At 32.3% G+C, this 18,877-nt stretch overlaps 1 protein-coding gene across 1 annotated transcript; it reads left to right on the forward strand.

The window, feature by feature from the left end:
- Nucleotides 1-8,995: 8,995 nt before the first annotated feature.
- On the forward strand, nt 8,996-16,160 carry LOC25486581 (acetate/butyrate--CoA ligase AAE7, peroxisomal). Its single transcript, XM_013608174.3, has 3 exons — nt 8,996-9,341; nt 14,188-14,775; nt 15,213-16,160. The coding sequence occupies exons 1-3, from the start codon at nt 9,126-9,128 to the stop codon at nt 16,107-16,109; spliced, it is 1,701 nt and encodes a 566-aa protein (XP_013463628.1). The 5' UTR covers nt 8,996-9,125; the 3' UTR covers nt 16,110-16,160.
- The last annotated feature ends 2,717 nt before the right edge of the window (nt 16,161-18,877 follow it).

Here is an 18,877-nt window from a genome sequence, read left to right on the forward strand (position 1 = left end):
TGTCCATAATCAATTGTTTGATTTATTCCTAAAGTAGCGAAAATATTTTAGGAAACTTTGGATGTGCTTTAGTTGTTTCTAAAGATGTTCCGACATTTTAGGAGACAACCTGTTTGTTCCTGATTCTTGTGAAGCGGGGTCATCTATTGGATCTGTAGTGTTTTCTGAAGCCCAACAAGTCTATTCAACCCGTACTAATTCAATGTATTTATACAAGGACGCAAACCTAATTATTCATTCAAGTCGTCATTTACATATTAAAGCTTTTAGGTTTTTGAGTCGTTTTTTATTGTGAGCCTTTCTTGTCTCACTTTGATGCAAGTATAAGACTGTGTTTTTATCGAGTTGCAATTGTATACTACTCCTAAGCTTTGAAGCACGGAGGTAGTTTGTGTTTGAAGGTAACCTCACCATTGTTTTGTAATCAGATAATCACATGGTGTGTAATTGAGTGGAAGTGAGATGGGATCTCAGATCTAGGCGTTCCTAGGTTGAAGTCAGAACGGGTAGGTCTTAGGTTATAAGTTTGGAACTCGGAGTTTGCTGAGAACTTAGAACAAGGACTACACTAGTGGATTTCCTTCCTGGCTTGATAGCCCCAGAGTAGGTGTGTTTGTCACCAAACAAGGTTAACAATTCACATGTGGCATTTACTTTCTTGTCTTTTACTTTTACCTTATTCTATTTGTTATTGATAGCACGATGTTTAAACATTAAACTCAACATTCTTCTTTTGTGTCTGGTGTTGGAACATCGTATAAAACATGAAAGCCAACGCGCCAGAATTTCAATATTTGAGTCTGTAATCTGAGTTTTCCCGAAACATAGCAATTTTTAGGTGTTCTTGATGAAATTCACAAAGAAATCATGCAAATCGGCAAAGCAACACGTCTGAAGATTTACGTGGTCCTTGGGAAGCAAAGATTGAAGATTCAAGAGGCCTTACGAGACGTTACAGAGAGAGGAATTATGTTCTCAAGTTCCAAGACATCTTACATTGATGAAAACACCAAGACGAACAAAGAAAAAAGACATTTCAACTACATAAAAGCACCCCGCGCATACATAAAGTGCCTGGTGCATGGCTGGAATAGCCTAATGCGCCTAGGCGCATAGAAAAAGCGTCTCGCACATGCTGATTTGCGAAAAAGTCACTTTTTGTGACTTTTTCACCCCTAGAAAGCACATATTTTTAGCCCAAATCAGGTGGAAAATTTTCCTATAAATACCGCCTTCCTCATTCATAATTTCTCGTTCAGAACTTGAGCAGTTCAAGAGGAAGGCGATTCTAGGAGCCAAGGAGAAGTTTTATCTTCTCCTATCTTTTCTAGGGTATGGTTTTATCTTTTTGTATCTTCTTTTTAGTTACCATAGGTAACTAAGTAGTTATAAGTTAGAGTTCTAAGATGAACCTTTGTTTATTTTGTTGGATAATTATTTAATAATATGTCGTTTATTTTGTTATTTTATGGTCGCTATTTAGTTTTGTTAGTTTAGGTTTATTTTTGTAGTAGGCGCAACCCTATATTAGATACTTAGATTGTGACAGGGCTTAACATTGTCATTACTATCTGGATGCTTATATCTTGATATTTATGTTCTTACACTAATAACTATTTGTCTAGAAAGTAAGTAGTTGATAACTAGCGAAAGATATCGAGAGTGAGTTGACCCTAGTGGTAAGCACATAGGAGGTGACATTAGTAATACTAAGTAAAATATGCTGGACCTAGGAGGTAACTAGTTAAAGATTAGGGAAACAAGCGGTTGCTTGAAGGAAATAAATTGAAACCTAATAGAACCATTCTTCTTGACCCTTGGTAAGGTAGACGCTGATAGGGCTGCCCATTTGTAGAACTACTGAGAAGGAGAGTGTGAGTTGAGATACCTAAGATTCATGGATGGGTTAATCTAATGGATTTTTGGCACTTCATAGCCTTAGGAAAAACTGTACGATCAATTTAAGTTCATGTTTCAATTACCTTTGAACTAACAAGACCCCACACGTAAAGATCACTGTGTGACCAGCATGTGCAATTAGCCATCGGAGGGATAGCCTTTAATCAACTGAGAGAGTAAGACCCCGAGCGTAATGATCACTGTGCGATCAGTAGGTGCAACTTGACGACCGATTAGGGTAGAAACGTCCCACGACCTCATCACATAGATAGTTCACTTAGAATAACTAGATGCAACACACATGTTAATTTAATATCCAACAAATAAATAGGGGAGATTCAAATAATCCTCTAACCACTGGAACATTTCTGCAACCAAAAACAGGTAACCACTTAGAATAACACTTTATTTTTTTTGTCAAACTTAAAATAAGTAATGTGAGTTGTTTGGATGAAACGACAATCCTTGTGGATACGATACTCACTTATCACATTATTATTTGGTAAAAGATTTGGTACACTTGCCTAACCCGACCATCACTTATAAGCGAAGTGACAAAACTCAAACACGTAATATGATTAAACTACCAAAGATGATGATCACAAGTTAAGTTTGAATTTTTCACCTTCAACCACCAAAAGGATAAACATTTGACTTTATTGAACAAGTGAATTATCAAATCCTCCTTTCTTTGAAAAATGTGACAGATCCTTTCTTTACATATGACTCAAACGCAAACTAACCAAATCAGTTCTAAAGAAGACCAAATAGTTCTGAAAAGTCTCCTAAATTACTAATTAATTGCATATGATGATCATACAAGTGTACCATATTCGCTGAGTCTACTCTGAGCAATTCCATAACTAGGCTTTAAATAGTCTCAAAAATGTTGAAGCCCATAAACAAATGATCAATACTTTCTGACTTCCCGCATCCACTATAACGCCCAATTTTATTATTTATTTATTTTATTGAGTTTAGATGTCTTTTTATAATTTAGTCGATTTATTTTGATGAGTGATATTTTGTTATGTTATATGTTGATATTTATTAGTATAATATATATGTTATGTGGTGTAGAAATATATTTGTTATTTGCTGTGGAAATATTACGTTATTTGGTGTAGAAATATTATGTTATTTGGTGTGGAAATATATATGTTATTTGGTGTAGAAATATATTTGTTATTTGGTGTAGAAATATATATATGTTATCTGGTGTAGAAATATATTTCTTATTTGGTGTAAAAATATGTATGTTATAGAAATATATTTGTTATAGAGATATATTTGTTATTTGTTATAGAAATATTTTATATTTGTTATTTGTTATAGAAATAAGTAGGTTAAGGATTTATATAAAAGGGGAGAGTTAGAATTAGAAAATAAGGATTACGTGAAAACTGTTTTTGGGAAGAAAAAAAAGGGAGAAACAAGAGAAGGGAAGAGTCAGAGAAGAGAAAGCGGTAGAACCTTGCGATCATCTAACCTAAGTTAAGGGTGAGACTAACTTTCTCTAATTCTAAGTTGTATAATTCTGAAATTGAGTTTATCATGTTGTAGGTTGTAGTTATAGGAATTTGGGAATTAGGTTTTGAAGTTGTAATTGGTTGTTAATAGAGTAGAAAATCTGTTGAATTTGGGTAGAATTGATGTTCAGATCATGAGTTATTTTTAGTGCAATGTTTTATATGGTTTTGAGTGCCTTAACATGTATAAAAATGATTATACAAGTTTTTGGATCAAATTTGGGCATAGGGAAGTTAAAATTGGGATTTTGGGGTGAAAAGTAGGTTTTTTCCGAGTTGCTCTCTAACAGCACGTCCTCTTTCATGTTCTTGCGTCTTTTTCACACGTTTCTGTTTTGAATTGGCTTTTGGTTTAAACATGAAAGTTGTAGATAATTGAGTTAGCTTTCCAGTGGCTTTGGTTTGACGTGAAAATGATATGTGGTTCTTGAGATATGATGAAAAATACTCCAAGGAGGTCTTAGTGAAATTTTATGAAAATTCAGCATAACCGTTTCTAAGTTAATCCAAAACTTATGAAATAATTACAAACCTCAAAACTAGAAGTACTAGGAGTTTAATTAAGGGGTTTAAGAGTATTTAACCTATGTGGTGATGGATCTAATTTGGTTTGATGTGAATATCCTTGTTGGATGATTTAATATGTATATGAATGTATATGTTGATGAATATGATTTGAAGTTGTTAGTAATGTGATATATTTGTATATGCATTATATGAATTATATAAGATGCTTAAGTTGATGATTGATTATTATTTGACATTGTTATATCTTGAGATGTTTATGTGTTGCCTATGTTGCTGTTGTATATTAATTAAATTGCACGAGTCGGTCTAAGATGAAAGATGTTCTTCCAAATTATTGGATTTATATAAGAGGTCGATGTTTCTAAGTTGTAAGACATTGAGTTCATGCATACTCATTCAAGTTGAGGGCTTGATGCCCTGTAATGTATATTTATATATATTATGTTGAGGGCTTGATGCCTTGTAAGTTGAGGGCTTGATGCCCTGTGAGCCTATTTACGCTTAATAAGTTGAGGACATGATGCCCTGTAAGTTGAGGGCTTGATGCCCTGTGAGCCTATTTACGCTCAATACGTTGGGGGCTTGATGCCCTGGTTGGTACCACATGCATGATTAAGAGGTCGTAGTTGCATTTTTGTCTATATGGTTCAAGATGTGTAAGATGTCTAAGTTGCATTGCCGAGTTGAAGTCGTGTCGTTGTTGTTAAGTTGTTATTCATCCATGTGTCGTTAATGAAGTGCTTATGATGTTGATTATGATGTTGTTATGTTGTTTATGATGTGATTATGTTGTTATATGATGATGTTTATGATGTGAAGTATATGATGTTATGATGTGATGTTTATCTTGTTGTATGACGTTGTGTATAATGTAATGAATATGAAGTTAATGATGATTAGAAGTTGATTGAGTTATTAATGAAGTTTTATAAGAAGAGTAATTTTATTAATTGATGAAGTATAAGTTGTTAAATGCTTTTGTTGAATTATATGCTTATTATTATTGAATGTGAAATCTCACCCCTTCTGCTTGGAAATGTTGCTCTTTGTATGAGTAACTTGCAGGTGATCGAGGTTAAGTTGTTGTTAGATTGTTGTCGTGAGTGGATTATCTCTCACGTGTGTCTTTAGGTGCTCTGATACGTAACGGGATGAGAACTTTGTTGCATGCTTTTCTATTCCTTACGTATTGTTTATGAATTTACAAGATTAAGTTGTTAATTGAATTTTTATGAGATATTTTGATGAGACATTCGTGCCAAGACTATTTTAGATGTTGAAATAAATTCCGCTGCGAAGTTTTTGAATATTATGTTGATTGAACTTTGAAGGAAAATTAATTAATTATTCCATTTATGATTTTTATGAAGTGTGACATTCCGTTTGTGATGATTACTCTGATTAATTTAATGAAATTTTTATGTTGGGAAAACGAGGTGTTACATCCGCTGACACACAAATTTAACATTATTTTGAATAATTCCACGCCTAGGCAAATTATCCTTTGTTGGGATCCGATTACGTAATAAACGTTAAGAAAATGGAGAAACTTTTAACGGGACTGATTTGTTCCAAATAATACTATTAACCTCCACCTGAGTAAATGGCTTCGTCGAAGTCAACACATGATAAAACTCCCGCGACAATGTAATCTTCATTTGGCACAAGATGTCATCTTCCCTCTTCCACACCAACCTACAAAGTAGTGTTATTTAACAACTCACTCACAACACTCCCCCATCTGCTCATCCTCCCAAGCTAACAATTGTCGCCACCATTTTCAAACCTCTCCCCTACTCTCTAGTCTAACAAACACGTCTCATCAACCAACAATAAACGATACTCAACTAAATAAAAAAAAAGACGTCTAAATAAAGATCCCCCTCTAACCACACATCAAACCAAAGAAACGTTTTATAACTACATCTTATTTAACAAAAAGTGCCCACAAAATTTATTTTAATTTATATAAATGATGAAAAAATGTTTTTTTCTTGTGAAATATTATTTCTTAAAATATAAAAATCGACAAATAACTATTTATTTCATAAAAATTATCATTAATTTATTGAATTACAAAACAAATATACTGATACACTTCAATTATAAGTGTACCATATAAATTTTCGCAAAACAATAATTATAAACTAAGAGTATCTGACATGTTGATACTGATCCACTTCAATTTACAAGTGTACCATATAAACTTTCATAAAACAGTTACATATAAACTTTGATAAAACAGTTATTATAAACTAAGAGTATCTGAGATGTTGATACAGATACACTTCAATTTACAAGTGTATCGTATAAACTTTCCTAAAATAGTTATTATAAACTAAGAGTATCTGAGATATGTTGAATTTTTTAAATAGAATATAATTATAATCCAAATGCAATTCAACCTAGAGGGTGTGAACTTGTCTGATGGCATTCATACATTTCTGACATCAAAGTATCGCCTTTTTTGATTTCAAAAGTTTTTTTTAATAAAGGAAATGCTAACAAATGTCTCTCGGGTATTAGATAAGAAACTTAAAATTGAAGTTTTATCTTGAGATTTATGTATTCAACACATTGAAACATAAAAAAATAACTTTTTCAACATAAAAATTATCAATTGTTTTTATTTTTTTAGGGCACTAGTTAGCAAGACTATTTTAATAAATAAGGGAAATAATACAAATTGACACGCTGCCTCCAATTATTTATGGTTTCAGTCAAATAACCACGGTTTTATAATGGCTTAAATATGGAAATGGTCCCTGCAAATATTTAGCGTTTTGATTTTAGTCCTTATAAAAATATTTTTTTGGTTTTAGTCCCTGCAAATATAGAATATTTGGTTTTGGTCCTTGGTATTTTGTTTTAATCCTTGTAAAATCATTTCATATTGAAATTGGTCCCTATAATATTCATTCTAGTCCTCATTTTGAGGGACTAAAATCAAATATTCTACATATTACAAGGACCAAATCCAATATGAATCAATTTTACAAGGACTAAAACAAAATACCAAGGACCAAAACCAAATTTTTTATATTTGCAGGGACTAAAATAAAAAAAAATATTTTTACAAGGACTAAAACCAAAATGACGGATATTTACAGGGACTATTTTCATATTTAAGCCTTTTATAATTAATTCAAATACAATCAATGTACTCCTATTTCATATTCAGAATGTCAGATCCGCACAGACTACAAAACACATAAAATAATGAACTCCAAAATTGGACTTCAAATCTGATGACTGAAGATAATAAGTATTGACGCATTTTGGAAGATTATGAACAACAGTTTCAAACTTCACTAATGAATTATTAAACTTACATCAACTCTTAGCTTAAGCTTAAAAAATAATGCAATGCCTAGGACATTCTTTTAAACCTAAATATAATCTAAGTTGATATCAAGCAGTCGATTTAGATTTAATCAATGTCTAAATATAAATGAATTAAGGCTAGTTGAGTTAGAAACAACCGAATGCAAGTAAGGCAAACCCTTCTCAAAGTCCACTAAGTCTCATGAGGGTCATGAAAGTATCATAATTTATCATAGCTACGTGGAACTGGACAATGTAGCTGATAGACTTGTGTTACATGTTAGTGACACTACAAAAATGAAAAGATTATTTTCATAGAGATTGTTCATAAGTGGCAATGTATGTTTGGGGCATCACATACCCCTAGCAACGAGAAGAAACCCGCACAATGTGTGAGAATATACAACTAAGGTGAAAGAGGACTATATTTTGTAGGCTACATTGTTTTGGCCAGTAGGTAGGGTGTATCTGAGTTGGGTCAACTCAAAAAGAACCCCGTCAAATTTATATAAAAATCTAAAAAAAGTTAATTAGACCGAGTAATTGGGTGTGTATGGTTTCAAAAAACAAAAACAAAAATCCCATAAAAACACGGGTTCCGGGTAAAACGATACACAAACGCAAGAAATCCACTTATTTAATGATATCAACATTTTTTATTTTTATTTTCTTAAGGAAGATGGAGAATACCAAAGGTTTTAGTCATAAACCAAATTAAATTTCTAAAACTTTATATAGTGAACCCTCTATATTGAAAATCAAAACATGCTAGAGTTGCAAATTAGGATGTTGCATTTTTTTGTTATTTTGATGCTAATGTAATTTTATGTCAATCAAATTTAGTTTGTTGCAAGTATTTTATGATGTAATTTATTATTTGATATTATCATTTATTATTTTATGACGCTAAAGAAATAGTGAAAATAGGTTTCACAATTTTAAAAAATTTAAATATTTTTTATGAAAAAATAGGCTTAATAGCAATTTTCGCCCCCTAATTTTCACAAAGTTGCGATTTTGGCCCCCTAAAAAAAAACTACAAAACCACCCCCTAAGTTTTACAACTGTAGCAGTTTTGGCCCCCCAAGGCCAATTTTTGGTAAAGAAAATAATAAAATAACACGTGGCACCTCACTTAGGATGTCATGTTAGCGTAGACCGAGTCAAAATAATTTCTGATGCTAAAATAAACTCTCAATGATCACAATAACTCTTTTCATATAGAGACTGAAATGACAATATGTAAGTACTTATAAGAACTGCTATGACAATAAGTAAATATATTGAAGGACTAATAAGACAATATTAATAATACATCTTAACATCAGAGAATATTTTGACTAACAAAGTGCATAATCAGAAACTATTTTAAAATTTTGATACATTAAAGGACTATCATGACTATATTACACATTCAAAGATAAGAGTGACTATTATCCCATTTATTATTCAACATATTAAAGGCACAATTTTTAAAGTAAAGTTTCTTGTTAGCTTTTCTCTTAAAATAAATTGTTTTAGACAATTATAGGGACTGGCATGAGAGGTGGTCTGGATGGTGGTGATTTCCCAATAAGATAGAATCAGATCATGCATGTATGTATAATTTTTCATAATATTATTTTAATTTGGACGCGGTGTAAATAATGTTACAATTGTTTATACCTAAAATTTGAAGTGTCACATAAGAAATATGGGTGCGTTGCTTCCATGAATATTTTAATTTGAACTTTTTACGAGGTTTTGATTATTTATACCTTCAAAACTTCTCATAAGAAAGACAAAGTTGTTTTGTTTTCTACCACAAACAAAAGATAGCACAAGAGTGTTAGTGTTAGGGTAGCAATGGTGATGAAAAAAGACATAGATGAACTGCCAAAGAACACAGCAAACTACACAGCCTTAACACCGTTATGGTTTTTAGAAAGAGCAGCTAAGGTTCATCCTAACAGAAAATCACTCATTCATGGATCATGTCACTACACTTGGCATCAAACTTACCAACGTTGTTGTCGATTTGCTTCAGCTCTTTCCAACTACTCCATTGGTCTTGGAAACACTGTAATGCTCTTTTTCTCTCCCTCTATTTCTTTTCTCTTCTCAATACTCACTTTTCTAACATTTATTCTTTTATATCACATACTACTATTTTAGAATTAGATATCACGTAAATTGGTGTGACCAACATGTATTGACTCAATAAGAGAGTGACTGTTAGGGAAAAGTCTAGGGTGAATGTTGGTAACACTACTCTAATAAAAGGTAGTACTAACAACTAAGGTTTTAAAAAGCGGTCCGTTACTTCCTTCAAAAAAAAAAAAGCGGTCTGTTACTGAGAAAAAGGCTGCAACAAAAAGTATAAACAGGTGACGTTGCCGTTTTTTACCGTTTTTATAGAGTGAATAAAAATCGGGATGAAACGCCAATACATCGTCACTTTATTATTGGTTGAGATATATGTTGGACCAATATAATATTTTGCCATACAGGATGTTTTGTGTCTTTTTTAGGGATACTGGATGTTTTGTTGGAAGTTGGTACTCAATTAGGTTGTATCTAGTTGCCATCCTTACTAAAGTTACTAAAATTTATTTTATCTTTATCAATATCTTTTTAGTTTGTAGATAGAGTGGCAAACATTACATGAAAACTCTCACATATAATTGAGAGATTCTGAATAATATGAGAGAATGGCCCATATAGACTTATCTCTAAAATCTTAATTTGTCTTTTTCAATATCATTATTTCACGTTCTTTAATTATTAAATAAAATATATCATTTTTTGAAAAACAAAAGATTATCGATTTTTTAATTCCAATGATGAAGGTGGCCAATGGATGATGATAAAATTTTTTAAGGCATGGACAGCTTTCTTTTCAACTAATTAGCTATATTTTAATTGCAATGATGAAGGGTGCCAATGGATATTGATGGTATGTTTTTTTCATGGGAAACGTGTACACCCTTTATCATGTATATATCTTGAAATAAAATAGTAAGAGATTAATGTCGTCTTTGTGAGCATAATTCAATTATTAGCGATATTGCATGTAATATACGGGGTACCTCACTTATTTATTTTATAGAGTGAATATCTAATTATTAGGCTACTTGATCAAAAAATATTGAGTGGTGAAATTTAATATTTTGGTGATATAATAGAAAGATATAGGTATAAAACAAAAAATAAAGTGTTAAATAAGTGTATGAAATTTAGATGCATTTATTTATTATCGTTGTTTTTGCAAGGACAACTTTCTTAACAAATTATTGTTTTCAACTTTAAAATAATATCATCTATCATCTAACACAAAATGTAGCGAGTTATTGCTCAAATACCAATTGAGAGAGATACTAATATTTAATGTCTGAAATAAGGGAGGGGATTCTCTCCTGTGAGTGGAGAGTCCAGTGAGATCCTCTCCATTCACTACAGAATATCTAATGAAATTTTCACTGGAGAGGATCCAAATCCCTGAAACAACACAAACAAAATTACTTTCGGTAGAAATAATTTATGAAACCCAAAAAAGATGAACATCTAAATGACAAAAATATAGTTTTGAATTTCTTTTTAAGTGAAAATTTAGTTTTGGATTATTGTGTAATCTAATTTATGCGTGTTTTATATCAAAAGGTATTCACGCTTCACTTTAATGAATAATAATATATATTTTTTGTCAAATGGTTTAGTGGTTAGAAATTCACATTTTTAAAGTGAATAAGTGAGGTGTCCGGAGTTTGAACCTCAGTTTCTGCATATGCAATGTCCCTATCAACTGAGTTTAGCTCACGGGGACTATTAATAATTTACCATAGTTGTTTGATAAAAAAATGTTGAATATATGATAAGCTAATTTATAACATATACCTGCTAAACTAATTTATAACTGCTAACGGATAAGATAGCTGATTGAATTTGTAATTTTTTATAAAATTAACGGTTTAACTACATCTTTTTATAAAAGTTATATATATGAGTAATGTTCCCACCTTATTTTTAGAAGGTGTATGTTAGCGTCCTATATATATCTTTTTATTTTTGACAAAAAGATAAACTTGTTTAGTCAAATAAACATGTAAGACATAAGGCGGCTTCTAGTGTGGGAGACCAAATCAGGTCTCTCACCGTGAGTGACCGTGTTTAAACCGTTGGATGTACCTCAAAATCAACATGCGGTCCAGATTGCTTACCAAGGACCTGTTGTTACAGTACCTAGTAGGTGAATTGCAAATTGTACTTTTGCATGTGATTTTACCCATAACTAAAATTTGAGAATTACACAACTTGCCCTAATGAATAGAATATTTATAAATACCTCCGGTCTTAAATATTTAAAGTAAACGTGATATAACTCTTTTTTTATTATTATTTATAACCTTTATTTTACAGATAAATTTATTTAACAACTTAAAAAAAAATCAGACTTAACAAAATATAACGTGAGACATGATCAATGGTCATGGTAATCTTTTCACACATAATTTCTTGACCACTCTTTTCTTTCTTCTTTATCTTCTCTCCTTTTTCTGGTTTCCTTCCCATTACCATCCATCCTTACTATCAATATGTCCAGCATCATGAGTTCTTTACACCCAACACCAGTGTTCATGGCACCATTAAAAAATATTTTGCTGATATCTAGTATTCATTGAAGAACAACAACAACTTAAAAAATATTTTTCTGATATTTAGTATTCATTGAACAACAACAAAAACGGCAATAAATCAATTTTTTATTTCCAGAACCATTTTTAAATCAAGAGGGTTTTTATCCATAACTGAAGTTGAGTTTTGTTGAAACTAATCAAAATTATTTCAATTTTGAGTGTTTAAAGATGCAAAAAATTGCTTGAAATCACAAAGAAATGGTATTTGGTTCGTGAGTCTAGGTTAAAATTGAGTTTTTGGTGTTAAAATGGCTTAAAGTTATGGTTTTCTCTTCCGGGTCATAAAACGGGTCGTTTCGACCCGTCTGGAGGTTGAAGATGCAGGTAAAAAAAATTAATAAAAAGACATCGATGCAACAAAAGTATCGAACAGACAACCTTGATCATCAAAGTATCCAATTTACACCAACTGTGCCAAGCATTTTTATTAATACCAATTGATTTCAAATCAATTCATATTTAATCCGTAAACGTAATGTAAATTGAGACCCTGCATTTTTGGTCCCTGCATATTTAGCAAACTCATGTGTATCATTCAAAATTTAAAATTATTTTTTGAACTCTTATTTAATACATTATAAAATTATCTCCTGCAATAGTTTAATTTTTTTAAAAAAGGGATGAATTTTATATGAATTTTAAATTTTGAGCGCTTGAAAATTCACATTTATTTCATATCTTGTAAAAATAATCTAATTTTAAGCGCTTTGTAAATTTTTTTCTTTTTGGCATAAGTCAATCTGACAAACTTTCACTTTAGAAACCTAGTTAAAAATGACATTCCTCCTCCGACCAAGACGGACTTAATTAACTAACGGTTAGTTTGATATGATCTAAATGAATTAAGAACGAAGTAAGAATTAAAATTTCGGCAATCTAAATATTTCATATAAGTTAATCCGACAAACTATTCCTTCACAAAAGTAGTCAACTTGGTCGAAATCTTTTATATAAATTTTTAATATCACACACACCCTTAGGTCACTATTATAAGCAAAAATTTACATTTTAAATTCATTTAATTTAATAAATAATGTATACGGTCTTTATTAAATACCACATACAACAATTATTAAATGAACATAAAATATGAATTATTGTTTATAATAGTTACCGGATGGTATATATAACTGCGAGCATTTGATGTAATATATTGCATTAATCATATGACTCTTTTATTGCTTAATTAATATATTGAATTAATCATATCAATTTTTTATTGCTTAACCTTTTACAGTTAATAATAATCAAATTATGTAAGTATACAATAGAATTAGTGGTACAGTTGGTTTGATTAGTGTCTGTTGATGAAAAAAATTGTCGTCGGTTCGATACCCATCACCTGCATTGTATGAGTTTTTTTTTTTTATTTGTTTTTACTACTGCATCTTCAACCTCTAGAAGGGTCAAAACAACCCAGTCGAAAATCCTCGCGACCCGGAATAGAAAAGCTATAACTTTATGCCATTTTAGAAAACTCAATTTTAATCTAGAATCATGAAGCAAATAACAATTCCTTGTGATTTCAAGCAATTTTCTGCATCTTTAAACACTCAAAACTGAAATATTTTTGTTTTCCAACAAAATATCCAACCTCAGTCATGGGAAATAAAGCTCTTTTAATTTATAAATGGTTATTTAAATAAAAAAAATTGACTTGTTGCGGTGGTTGTTGTTGTTTAATGAATATTGATGATACCGATGATGGTGGTGGTAGTAACTTGTGGAATGGTGATGCTGGTCATGTAGTAACAAGGATGAATATCAGAAAAAATAGTTTTTACCAGTGCCATGAGCACTATTGTTGTGATGATGGTGCTCGAAAGAGATGCAGGGAAATCAGAACAAGGAGATAATAAAGAAGAAAGAAAATAATAATTAAAGGTAGTAACTTATTTGGTTTTTTAAATAATAATAAAAAAAAGGGGGACATGCCAATTTCGTAAATAAAAAAACTCGAGTGAAATATTTATAATTAACTTAGGTGGGTCAAAAGTATAAATAGCAAAAATAATATAAAACTATTAAAACTAGTGGTGACCTGCAATTGCAGGTTTTTTCTCCCCTCCCACCGTGAGAGACCTGATTTGGTCTCCCACGCTAGCCTGAGCCAAGACATAAATTATAAGTTATAACCTCAAAATTATATAGAGACCTATAAGCTATTTTTTTTGGGTCAGCTGCTAAATGGTAGTAATGTGTAACATAATTTTATTTCACTTTACTGTCAACAGGTAGCTGTTATTGCACCTAATGTTCCAGCTCTTTATGAAGCTCATTTTGGGGTTCCAATGGCAGGGTCTGTGTTGAACACAGTGAATATTAGGCTAAATGCTTCCACAGTAGCTTTTCTTATAGATCATTGTACTGCATCAGTTGTGATTGTAGATCAAGAGTTCTTTTTATTAGCAGAAGAAGCTTTGAAAATATGTTCTAAGAAAACAAACACATTCAAGCCTCCAATTTTAATTGTGATTGGTGATGAAAACTGCGACCCTAACGCACATAGATATGCGTTGAGCAAAGGAGCTATCAATTACGAGGACTTTCTTCAAAGTGGTGACCCTGAGTACGATTGGAAACCTCCAGAGGATGAATGGCAGAGCATTGCATTAGGTTACACATCTGGAACGACTTCTAGTCCGAAAGGTGTTGTATTACATCACCGTGGGGCGTATCTCATGTCTCTTAGTGCAGCACTTATGTGGGGAATGAATGAAGGAGCTGTTTTTCTTTGGACTCTACCCATGTTTCATTGCAATGGTTGGTGCTACATTTGGACACTTGCAGCTCTCTTTGGCACAAGCATATGCCTTCGCCAGGTAATTAAAACTAATGTCTCATACCATTTTACTCTCTCCGTTCTAAAATAATTGTGTTGCGGAAAAATATTAATTTTAGAGTAGAACACGAAGAAAACAAAATGTTACATTGAAGAAACAAAACAATACTTATTTTAAAATATTTTTTATACGTTAAAAGGATAGTTATTTTGTAACGGAGGGAGCACAATTTCAGATGGAAGCTATGGATAAGAGAAAAACGTAGAAAGTAAAATTAAAATTGTATTAATGGTAATGAAAATAAGTTAGTAATAACTTACCAATAACTGTCCTCATGAGTTTAGCTCAGTTGTTTTGGACAATACATAATATATGCAAGGTTCGAAGTTCAAACCCTGGCCACGACAAAAAAAAAACTTACTAATAACTAACTAATTACATTTATAATAGTCTAAAAGATTTATTTGTTTATGCAGGTATCAGCTAAGGCAGTATATGAAGCCATTGACAAGTACAAAGTGACTCATTTTTGTGCAGCACCAGTTGTGCTTAACTCCATAATGAATGCCCCGGCTGAGGACACAATACTTCCTCTACCTCATATTGTGCATGTGAATACAGGTGGTGCTCCTCCTCCACCTTCTCTTCTTTCCGGCATGTCCCAACTTGGATTTCGCATTACACACCAATACGGCCTTTCAGAAACTTTTGGTCCGTCCGTCTATTGTGCTTGGAAACCGGAGTGGGACTCACTTCCGCCAGAATCCAAAGCTCGGCTCCACGCAAGACAAGGTGTTCGATACATCGGCTTGGAACACCTCGAAGTTGTGAACACAAAAACAATGCAACCTGTTCCATCTGATGGTAAGACCATCGGCGAAATTGTGATGCGTGGTAATGTCGTGATGAAAGGATACTTAAAGAATCCTAAAGCTAATGAAGAGACATTTGCAAATGGATGGTTTCATTCCGGTGATCTTGCTGTGAAGCATGAAGATGGATATATAGAAATCAAAGATAGATCAAAAGATATTATTATCTCAGGTGGTGAAAATATTAGCAGTGTAGAAATAGAGAGTACTTTGTACTCACATCATGCAATATTGGAAGCATCAGTGGTTGCAAGGCCAGATGAGAAATGGGGTGAGTCTCCATGTGCATTTGTGACATTAAAGCCAAGAGTGGATAGTAGTAATGAAAAGTGTTTAGTTGAGGATATATTGAGTTTTTGTAAGGCTAAGATGTCTTCTTATATGGTCCCAAAATCAGTTGTGTTTGGACCATTACCTAAGACAGCTACTGGGAAGATACAGAAGAATCTGTTGAGGGCTAAGGCAAAGGAGATGGGGTCTGCCAAGATGAGCAAGTTGTAATCATTAGTCATATTAGAGTGACAAATTTTTAGTTGAAGCAATTCTTGTGTGCTCACTATCGCAAATTTAAATTAGAGTGACGATCCAATTTAATCCTTCATAATTTTTTAGTCGATCACTTCAGAAAAAATAAACCCAGGTGTGTAAAACAATATTGAAAAGCGCTTATCATAGGCACCATGTGCGAGGCGCATGTGGGTTTAGGAAAAAACATCATTTTGTCGTTTCTTCCCATATAGGTTTGGGGAAAAATCCCAATTTTTCAGCTAAAACCCACTTCGAAATAAGCCTATAAATACATAAGCATTCATTCACAAATTCTCATTCAGAACGAAACAGTTCAAGATGAAGGTAGGCGCTAGGAGCATCAAGGGAGGAGTCTCTCCTCAACCTTTGTTAAATAATTTATCGTCAATATAAACATATCGTCAATGTGAACTGTTCATCATATGGAAAATGGAGTTGGGTTTTATTTCTCTATTATTCTAATGATGCAAAAAGACATACAATTTTGGAATTTTTTCCCCCTGATGTGAATTAAGAGATGAGATTGAGCTGAAATTGTTTTGAATGAGTAAAATTCCAAGGATAATAACAAATGTTAGGGCTCATCAAGTGCATTACAATGCATTACAATGAAAAATCATGTCATCATAAGAACAATGAAAAAATTGACAGAGTGAAAATCACAAAAAATAAAGTTAAGAATTTCTAACATTTTTCTCAATACTACTGGATGTTTTCTTACGACCTTTCTCGATTCAACTCCTTATTCTTTTTAGAGCCCCTTTTGTTTTTTCATCTTTAGGATCAAGTAGTGGCTTAACAAATAAAAAAAATTCCGACTTTCTTCGTGTCTGTAAGATCCCGATATTTTATCATATTTTTATTCTAAATTATTTTATCTTACTTTGATTTTAAAATAATTTACCTTTTTGATTTATTGAATGATAATATTATTTTGTATTTTTCTTTCAAATTATATAGCCAAAATTCATTATACTAATTATTAAATAGTGTGATTAGTAAGCCTAATATTATGGAGTATTATACAAGGGATTTTGACTTGGTTTCATGGCACATGCACCTTGCACATACAACTAGCAGGTTATACCACCTTCTTAGATCACCGTCATTATAGAAATTCCCAAACCCACTCTTAGGTTTTTAATTTATTAAAGTATTAAATGTAGGAACCAAGTGAAACATAAGGCAATACATTATAGTGGTTGGCGTGAGAGAAAATAGGTAAATCAATTTCAACTTCTCTTCTTAGTTACTTGGTCAGTTCCACTTTCCACACTACATATTCGGTTCCATCTTTTTAGAAAGAAAGAAAACAAAAGGTATAGAGAGAGGAACACAAAGAGAGAAAGAGGAACATAGAAGATGTTTGAAGGAGAAAGAAAATAGAGCAAGGCATTCAATTCTAGGTAACCAAATATTGTAGGAGTGAGTGTGATCGAAACTCAGTTGGTAAATATTGAACTTGTGAAGGTATAGAGGTACTCAAACAAAGACTATGGCGTGAAAAGTGTAGGAACTTCTATTGTTAAGGTAAGGGAAAGGGCGCTCCATTTTTCTATTTTATATATGTATTTACTTGTTGTTAAAATGATGATGTTTTTAACATGTTTAAGTATTGTACCATGCTTACATACTATGTGCTATGTGAACTTGATTTTGTATTGCTTGGTTGTGAGTATAACTTGTTGTTTTCATGTCTGAATTGTGGTCTTGCATATTTTGTAAGTCGGTATTACTATCGGTGTAATCAGTGTCTCTAGCAGGTGGTTAAGATAATGATTAATTTAGTCGGATACTCATTGTGAGTGGCCTATTTTGTGGAGTTAATAAGCAGGTGTTGCATGCATACATTCATTGTCGCATGGTGCCCATAATTGGTTGGGACCCGAAGTCTTGAGTGCCCATAATTGGTTGGGGCTTATTGTTTCCATTTGAGTGCTCATAATTGGTTAAGGCTCGTTGTCTTCTTTTGGTGCCCATAATTGGTTGGGACCCGTGGGGTATGTGGTGTCCATAATTGGTTGGAGTCACGGTGGAGTGTTCATAATTGGTTGAAGCCCACAAATATCTACGAAGAACTTTTGTTGCCCTATAAGGGAGGTGATATCCGGATCATTTGTGTCGCATCTAGGTCAACCTTTAGGGCGCTGTGCATTTGTCGAGTCCATTGTTGTTTTGGGTGATGACATTTTGTGTACTTTATATTAATATTTGTACTATTTGCATACCTTTAAATACATGTTAAATAAATGTATAACTTGTATATTTGTTTGTTTGGGAGTTGACCCTTTTCCGTATTTGAAAATCAGATAATGATAATGACTTACAGTTGGAGGCTCCGAGATATGTGGACCTTTGGTGCGCCTTGGTGAGATTTCTCACAAGTGTCCAAAGTTATGACCAGTTAGGATGTGTCTTTGGGTAGTGAAAGGCGGAAAGCCTTGTTCTTAGAATTTTATATTTTGATGTAAAACAACTCTGATTTACTATTCTGAAAATTCAAGAGAAACTTATTTATTCAATTTTTTGAAGTCAATGAGTTTTCAGTTACTTTTATTATTATTTTTTTTAAAAAATGTTCATCTTTTTCACTAAGAATTTCATAAGTTAATCTCTCAAATTTTGGGTCGTTACAGTGTCCACTTTCAATAATTTCTTAATAGTCGCACATCGTATTAGGGCTCATCAAGTGCATAGCATGAAAAATTGTAACTCTCGTGACTTAATGATCCTTCCTCAAA

The sequence above is a fragment of the Medicago truncatula genome, chromosome 2 (assembly GCF_003473485.1).
Source record: "Medicago truncatula cultivar Jemalong A17 chromosome 2, MtrunA17r5.0-ANR, whole genome shotgun sequence".
NCBI lineage: Eukaryota > Viridiplantae > Streptophyta > Magnoliopsida > Fabales > Fabaceae > Medicago > Medicago truncatula.